Source organism: Oncorhynchus gorbuscha, linkage group LG13 (assembly GCF_021184085.1).
Source record: "Oncorhynchus gorbuscha isolate QuinsamMale2020 ecotype Even-year linkage group LG13, OgorEven_v1.0, whole genome shotgun sequence".
Lineage (NCBI taxonomy): Eukaryota > Metazoa > Chordata > Actinopteri > Salmoniformes > Salmonidae > Oncorhynchus > Oncorhynchus gorbuscha.
In genome coordinates this window covers 51,648,931-51,656,726 of record NC_060185.1, presented here as the reverse complement: position 1 = coordinate 51,656,726, position 7,796 = coordinate 51,648,931, and the positions used below count along the sequence as shown (strand labels likewise).

At 43.1% G+C, this 7,796-nt stretch overlaps 1 protein-coding gene across 1 annotated transcript; it reads right to left on the bottom strand.

Moving 5' to 3' along the window:
- Positions 1-2,962: 2,962 nt before the first annotated feature.
- LOC123993118 (mediator of RNA polymerase II transcription subunit 29-like) lies at positions 2,963-7,028 on the bottom strand. The gene is made up of 4 exons (XM_046294922.1): positions 6,836-7,028; positions 5,095-5,153; positions 4,917-5,001; positions 2,963-3,287 (listed from the first exon to the last, which is right to left on the bottom strand). Exons 1-4 carry the CDS (start codon positions 6,986-6,988, stop codon positions 3,060-3,062), a joined length of 525 nt encoding a protein of 174 aa, XP_046150878.1. The 5' UTR covers positions 6,989-7,028; the 3' UTR covers positions 2,963-3,059.
- Between the last annotated feature and the right edge of the window lie 768 nt (positions 7,029-7,796).

Genomic DNA, 7,796 nt, shown 5'->3' with positions numbered 1-7,796 from the left:
GTTGAACTCAGCTGCATCCTGTTTCCATCGATCATCTTTGAGATGGTTCTACAACTAGATTGGAGTCCACCTGTGTTAAATTAAATTGATTGGACATGATTTGGTACCACAGTTGACAGTGCATGTCGGAGAAAAAAAACAAGCCATGACGTCGAAGGAATTGTCCGTTGAGCACTGAGACAGGATTGTGTTGAGGCACAGATCTGGGGAAGGGCACCAAAAAGTATCTGCATGTACCCAAGAACACAGTAGCCTCCAATCATTCTTAAATGGAAGAAGTTTGGGACCACCAAGACTCTTCCTAGAGCTGGCTGGCCAGCCAAACTGAGCATTCAGGGGAGAAGGGCCTTGGTCAGGGTGGTGACCAAGAACCCGATGGTCACTGACAGAGCTCCAGAGTTCCTTTGTGGAGATGGGGGAACCTTCCAGAAGGACAACCATCTCTGCAGCACTCCACCAATCAGGCCTTTATGGTAGAGTGGCCAGACGGAAGCCACTCCTCAGTAAAAAGGCACATGACAGCCCGCTTGTAGCTTGCCAAAAGGCAACTAAAGGACTCTCAGACCATGAGAAACAAGACTCTCTGGTCTGATGAAACCAAGATTGAACTCTTTGGCATGAATGCCAAGTGTCTTGCCTGGAGAACACCTGGCACCATCCCTACAGTGAAACATGGTGGTGGCAGCATCATGCTAGGGGAAATATTTTTCAGCGGCAGGGACTGGGATACTAGTCAGGATCAAGGGAAAGATGAACAGAGCAAAGTAGAGATGAAAAACTGCTCCAGAGCGGGGGAAAGGTTTACCTACTAACAGGACAACGACCCTAAGCACACAGCCAAAGTAGGAGTTGCTTCGGGACAGTCTCTGAATGTCCTTGAGTGGCCCAGACCCCGGACTTGAATCCAATAGAACACCCCTCGACAGACCTGAAAATAGCTATGCAGCGACGCTCCCATCCAACCTGACAAACCTTGATAGGATTTGCAGAGAAGAATGGGGAAAACTCTCCAAATACTGGTGTGCCAAGCTTGTTGCGTCATACCCAAGAAAACTCTAGGCTGTAACCACTGCCAAATATGCTTCAAGGATCTCAATACTTGTTTTTTTTAAACATGTTTTATAAATTTGCAAAAATGTGTAAACCTGGATATTCTGTGTAGATTGACAAAAAAACTAATCAAAAAGGCTGTAACATAACAAAATGTGGAAAAGGTGAATGGGTCTGAATACTTTCCAAATGCACTGTGTTTGTGTATATATAGAAAATGTATGTAAAAGAAAATAAATTAAAGTGAGTAAAAAAGGTTTATTATAATTAAGACAAAGCTACCCGGCCACACAAAGGTTTTGCAGTTTGGTTGAATAGTAGCTGGTCTTGGACAGCTTTGGTACAGAATTCCCAACACATGACTCAGTCACTTCTCTGGTGGTCATATTAGGTAATGTGATGACTTGTGACTAAACAAAATAATACTTACACCTTAGGGCATACAAACTTGATTAAAACTGAACTCCGCAGTAGCAGTAGTCAAAATGATCAGACTTGTTCATTTCTCTCTTAAATTCGGAACGGTGCTATGCCAGAATGTGGACCACCAGAGCCCGGCGCGGTATATGGACCAAAAAGATCATCAAGGACATCGACCACCCGAGCCACTGCCTGTTCATACCGCTACCATCCAGAAGGCGAGGTCAGTACAGGTATGTCAAAGCTGGGACCGGGAGACTGAAACACTGCTTCTATCTCAAGGCCATCAGACTGCTAAACTACAATCACTAACTCAGAGGCTGCTGCCTACATTGAGATCACGGGCCACTTTAATAAATGGGTCACTTATACAATGTACTCTAAATAATGCCACTTTAATAATGTTTACATATCGTACATTACTCATATCACATGTATTTACTGTATTTTATACCATCTGTTGCACCTTGCCTATGCTGCTCATCCATATGCTTCCATGTCAATATTCTCATTCACCCCTTGACATTTGTGTGTATTAGGTAGTTGTTGGCAAATTGTTAGATATTACTGCACTGTCGGAACTAGAAGCGCAAGCATTTCGCTACATCGCATTAACATCTGCTAACCATGTGAATGTGACAACAAAAAAAATGGAAAACGTACTTCAATCCAGAGATGGAATATTTCGCTGTACTCCTAATCATCCCGAAATTATGAATCGAGAAGATTGAAATACTGAGTTTTTAGTTAAACAGCCCTTTGTCAGCATGCTAGGTTAGCTAATGATATAGCAACACTTTCGTTGTGTTGTTGAATTCCCCCCAACGCTAACAGTTGTTTTTTCATGGAATCCAATAGGCTGTTAAAGCATTGGCTAAGATTAGCATGCTGACAAACAGTCCACATTCTGGCAAAGCACCATTTTGAATAAAGACAGAGAAATGAACGAGAATTTGATCATTTTGGTTACAGTAGTGGGAAACGGCGCCACAGATGTCCCACCTCTGTTATTTAATTTTCTGGCCGAGCTCAGGAGCGTGGAGTAGCATGGTTTAAAAAAAATGGCAGTATTCATTTTGTGCTTTTCTGTCACGCATGCAATGATGTCGAGGGGAAGAAAACGTCTGTCAGTAACTTCGTTGTCGTAATATATCGCAAACGAACATCGCCGTTTCACCACTGGGCATTGCAGCTTTAAGTGTTTAACAGGTTTCAGTATTTTATTTTTGTGAAGCGAGGGAACAAAATAAAAAAGGGCATTGGCTTGTAAAAATACTATCGCAACCTTAGTTCAACACCTAGTGACCTCGTCAAGACCCCATTGGTGTCAAAAGTGGGATAGCGTTGTTGAAATTATGACTGGCTGGATCTGAGGCACAGTTGGTTTCCCATAATCTGAGGAAGCTGTGAATCTCAGTACTTGATGCTCGAGGACATTATTTCTACTTTTCTGATTTTTGGGGGGAAGAAAAGTGAAGAGGGGCATCCATTAAACAGTTAAATCAACTTTGTATGTCTTTATCAATCATTACAACAACAAAAAATACAAATAACTTTAGAAAAATAATAATATAATGAAATGCCCATTTCTACAGGATTCCTGGTGGCTGGCCCTTTCCTGCGATTTTCTTAGAGCACTCCAATAGAGCGTTATGAATGTCTTTGGCGCAGGAGATCTGCGACTTGATCATGCTGAGGTACTGTGAGTAGGACAGGGACTCTGTCTGCACGGTGTCAGGCTTGGTGGCTGTCGGGACCAGGTTAGGAGAGTGCTTGGCACTGTCAATGCTCTGGGATAAGCACTCGTAGGCAAGCCGCTATGGGGGAAACAAAAGAGGAGTAAAAGTGAGCGGATGACCAGGCTGCCAGCTTTATCAATGTATAAACTATACTGTATGTTATGGTGAATGATGCTTGGAAGTCTAAAAGCCAAATAGAAATAAGACATTTGTGTAGTAACAAGAGGTGGTGAACTAGTAGCGCAGTGGTCTAAGGCACTTCATCGCAGTGCTAGCTATGCCACCAGAGACTCTGGTGACTCCCTTTTCCTCGGATGGGGCCACAGTGTCTCCTGACCCCTCCTGTCTCAGCCTCCAGTATTTATGCTGCAGTAGTTTATGTGTCGGGGGGCTAGGGTCAGTTTGTTTATCTGGAGTACTTCTCCTGTCCTATTCAGGTGTCCTGTGTGAATCTAAGTGTGCATTCTCTAATTCTCTCCTCTCTTTCTTTCTCTCTCTCGGAGGACCTGAGCCTTAGGACCATGCCCCAGGACTACCTGACATGATGACTCCTTGCTGTCCCCAGTCCACCTGGCCATGCTGCTGCTCCAGTTTCAACTGGCCTGGGCCCTAGGACCATGTCCCAGGACTACCTGACATGAGGACTCCTTGCTGTCCCCAGTCCACCTGGCCATGCTCCTGCTCCAGTTTCAACTGTTCTGCCTTACTATTATTCAACCATGCTGGTCATTTATGAACATTTGAACATCTTGGCCACGTTCTGTTATAATCTCCACCCGGCACAGCCAGAAGAGGACTGGCCACCCCACATATGCTCTCTCTAATTCTCTCTTTCTTTCTCTCTCTCGGAGGACCTGAGCCCTAGGACCGTGCCCCAGGACTACCTGACATGATGGCTCCTTGCTGTCCCCAGTCCACCTGACTGTGCTGCTGCTCCAGTTTCAACTGTTCTGCCTTATTATTATTTGACCATGCTGGTCATTTATGAACATTTGAACATCTTGGTCATGTTCTGTTACAATCTCTACCCGGCACAGCCAGAAGAGGACTGGCCACCCCACATAGCCCGGTTCCTCTCTAGGTTTCTTCCTAGGTTTTGGCCTTTCTAGGGAGTTTTTCCTAGCCACCGTGCTTTTACACCTGCATTGTTTGCTGTTTGGGGTTTTAGGCTGGGTTTCTGTACAGCACTTTGAGATATCAGCTGATGTACGAAGGGCTATATAAATAAATTTGATTTGATTTGATTCTTTGCCCAGGCTCTGTTGCAGTTGGCCGCGACCGGGAGGTCCATGGGGCGATGCACATTTGGCCCAGCATTGTCCGGGTTAGGGAGGGTTTGGCCGGTAGGGATATCCTTGTCTCATTGCGCACTAGCGAATCCTGTGGCGGGCCGGGTGCAGTGCACGCTGACCAGGTTGCCAGGTTTCCTCCGACACATTGGTGCGGCTGGCTTCCGGATTGGATGCACACTATGTTAATAAGCAGTGTGGCTTAGTTGGGTTGTGTTTCGGAGGACGCATGGCTTTCAACCTTCGTCTCTCCCGAGCCCGTACGGGAGTTGTAGCGATGAGACAAGATAGTAGCTACTAACAATTGGACACCACGAAATTGGGGAGAAAAAGGGGGTAACATTCAAAAAGAAGAAAAGAGATGGTGAACAATTTCACTGGAGCATGGAAATACAAGTAGGTTGTGTGTGTGCCTCACTAAGCAGAGTTCCAGCTGATCACATAGGGCATAAAACTCTTCCAGACTCTTGTCAAACCGCTGTACACTGGCATCACTGCTCTTTCTGAAACACAAAGGAAAGTTGTGCATCTTCAGTTCCAGAAAACACACGCTTATTGGCTGCATATGTGAGAGTTAGGGGAAAAAGGGTACTTACATGCCATTGTCAATTGATGTATTATGTCCCAAATTTAAAGAGGCAATCTTCATGACATTCTAGACGGAAAATAATGCTTAGTTATCCTATATTTGGTGTAGCTACATTTAGCAACCATGTACATAGCTATATACAATATTTTGTTACTATGCATACATATTATATTGCATTAAAAAGCATTATCACCATATTCACTGTATCTCACCACTATTTGCAGTTCAACTAAAAAAGTTAAGCATTAAAAATATTGCCTAGTCAGACCATTACTACTGTTCCAGCTGGCTGATGGGTGTTATTATTTAGGTAGTGTAAAGCGTAGCAGAGAATTTTCAACCAACTTGTCTATACTTTCTCAATTCCCAACATGGAAGACAACGCATTGCTTGTTGCAGATGGTTCATTTGAACTTAGAAGATGCTCCGTTATTAAATTAAATCCATTTTTTTTGCTCCATTAGGTAATCCAACAATGTGTACGCTGCCATTACATTACATTTAAGTCATTTAGCAGACGCTCTTATCCAGAGCGACTTACAAATCTTGCCATCTTGTCTATTTCAAATCTTCTTGAGACAGGTGGGTGTTATGCATGTCATGAGTGCGACTCAGAAATCTTGAATGGGTTGAATTGGGCTGGGTCCCAAACCCTGCACCTATGATCCAAATTAGAGCCAGGTGGGGCACCTGTACCTTTGGTAATGGTACTTTTGAATTATATAATGGAAAATTGTCCACATTTAATATTTCCTCAATCAACCCCATAGTAGAATAGTTTACCTATTCAAGCATGTCGCATTCTATGGGAGAAAATAATACTCTTCTGGGCGCTTTCAAATTGCGAGTGGCACTGGGGGAAAAACATGCATGCCCAGTCATTACACAGGTGAGCTACTAGCCCTTCTCATGACACCAATTTCAGTTATGATTAGTTAAGGGACAATGCAACGACCGCTGACGGAGCGCCGAAACTCTCTAAACTCACATAGGCCTATAGGGCCCGGCCTACACCTCACATGCGATAGAGGATTGGAAATATTTTGAATTTGACTTTCATATAAGCAAGAAATAATTGTAAAAATACTAAATATATTTACTGTATGTTGTTTTGCAAAGTTGCTTTCTGTTTACACCCGGCAATTTTATTTTCAACACCGACTAACAGACTACACCTCCTCCTCTTTAACTTAACTGGGGAGGACGTTTCTTACCTTGGTTTGCCTAGTGTTGTTACATTCTGCCGGGAGCAACCAGGACGCAACTTTGCTAAACTGCCTACAGTAAGTTTGCCTTATGTATTTACAATAGTTTTTCTCACTGATGTGAATGTTAAAGTTCCAAAGGTTTCCAAACCCGTATCAGAAGCAGGATTGGTAACGTTACAACAGAGCGTCAGTATTGTAGTTCATTGATCCAGCTGTTATATGCCGGATTGATTGAGAACTCTAACGCTGGGTAAGGCTTGAGTTCTAGAGCAAGTCAGCTGGCTACAACCTTGGCTGAGTGCCCCCGAACTAAAGACGCCCCCCACCTCACAATTTAACTACCGGTTGAATGACACTCACCCGTCTCAATCAATGGTAATATTTGAAATAGACAGATGGCAGCGTACACATTGTTGGATTACTGGAAGGATCGCCAAGTAAAGGTTGGTCGAAAATTCGCCTTTCCCCCTCAGTGTGGCAGTGAAGAGACCAGCCTGACCAGCCATTGTGACGAGCTCATGTAAACAAAACGTGGAGTACCTGGAGGCTTTCTTTTAATTGTGGAATAAGCATTTTGAATCGATGAACAGGGTCAAAATCTTGCTGTTGACTCAACTGCTGTTGTTGAAGTGTAGCAGCTTGCTGCATTCCAACTTGGGGAATCGGTCCACCGGGTTGTTGCTGCGCTGCCATTTTTGGTGAACTTCTTCTTCGGGGAAATTTTGCGGGGGACTACATTCTTTCATGGTGTATTGCCACCACCTACTGGGTGGGGTGAAAAATTAATGGCGTTTTGGGATAAATGCACAAAATAAGGTCTGTGGTAAGTAAACACGGCATAGGATTTGTTATACGTTTTGTTCTATGATATTTATCATCAGCTAACTTTTCACATTGTGAATGTAGAAGAATTAGTGTAATAATAAAACAGAAACCGCAAAGGCTTCATAATTCATAAAGGTCATATTATCTCATAGAACAAAGGGTATAAGATCTCCTGAACCTGTGTTAACCTCAAAACTTATTTTTTAGTGTTTATTCCAAAATTATATTCTTTCGCCTTTCATTTTTCCCATATGGATGGCTGAACGAACCAGATAACTTATTTCCTGATTTTAGGACTAAATATATTTGCTACAAGTGAAAAACATACCACAGTTTAAGTAGCTGCTCTAACAAAATAAACGTCCTCAAAAATAGGAGGCAAGAGCAGATGGCACCAGTGTGTGAACAACTCAGATATAAAGTGTTTTTTTCCCCCTCAAAGTTACCTGGATATCCTACGTATGTCAGTACACTCTTACCCTAAGCATTATGTAGCAAATAAGTCATCTCATTTGTTGTTAACCAAATACAGTAACAGTATAAGCCATAATACCCATAAAACCCAGCAGTCAAACTGGGAAATGGTTCTAATTGTTTTTCCACCATTCATTTTATCCATATGGGATTTTAGAAACACTTAAAATAAGTGCTGTGTTTCGTGATGGCTTACCCCGGT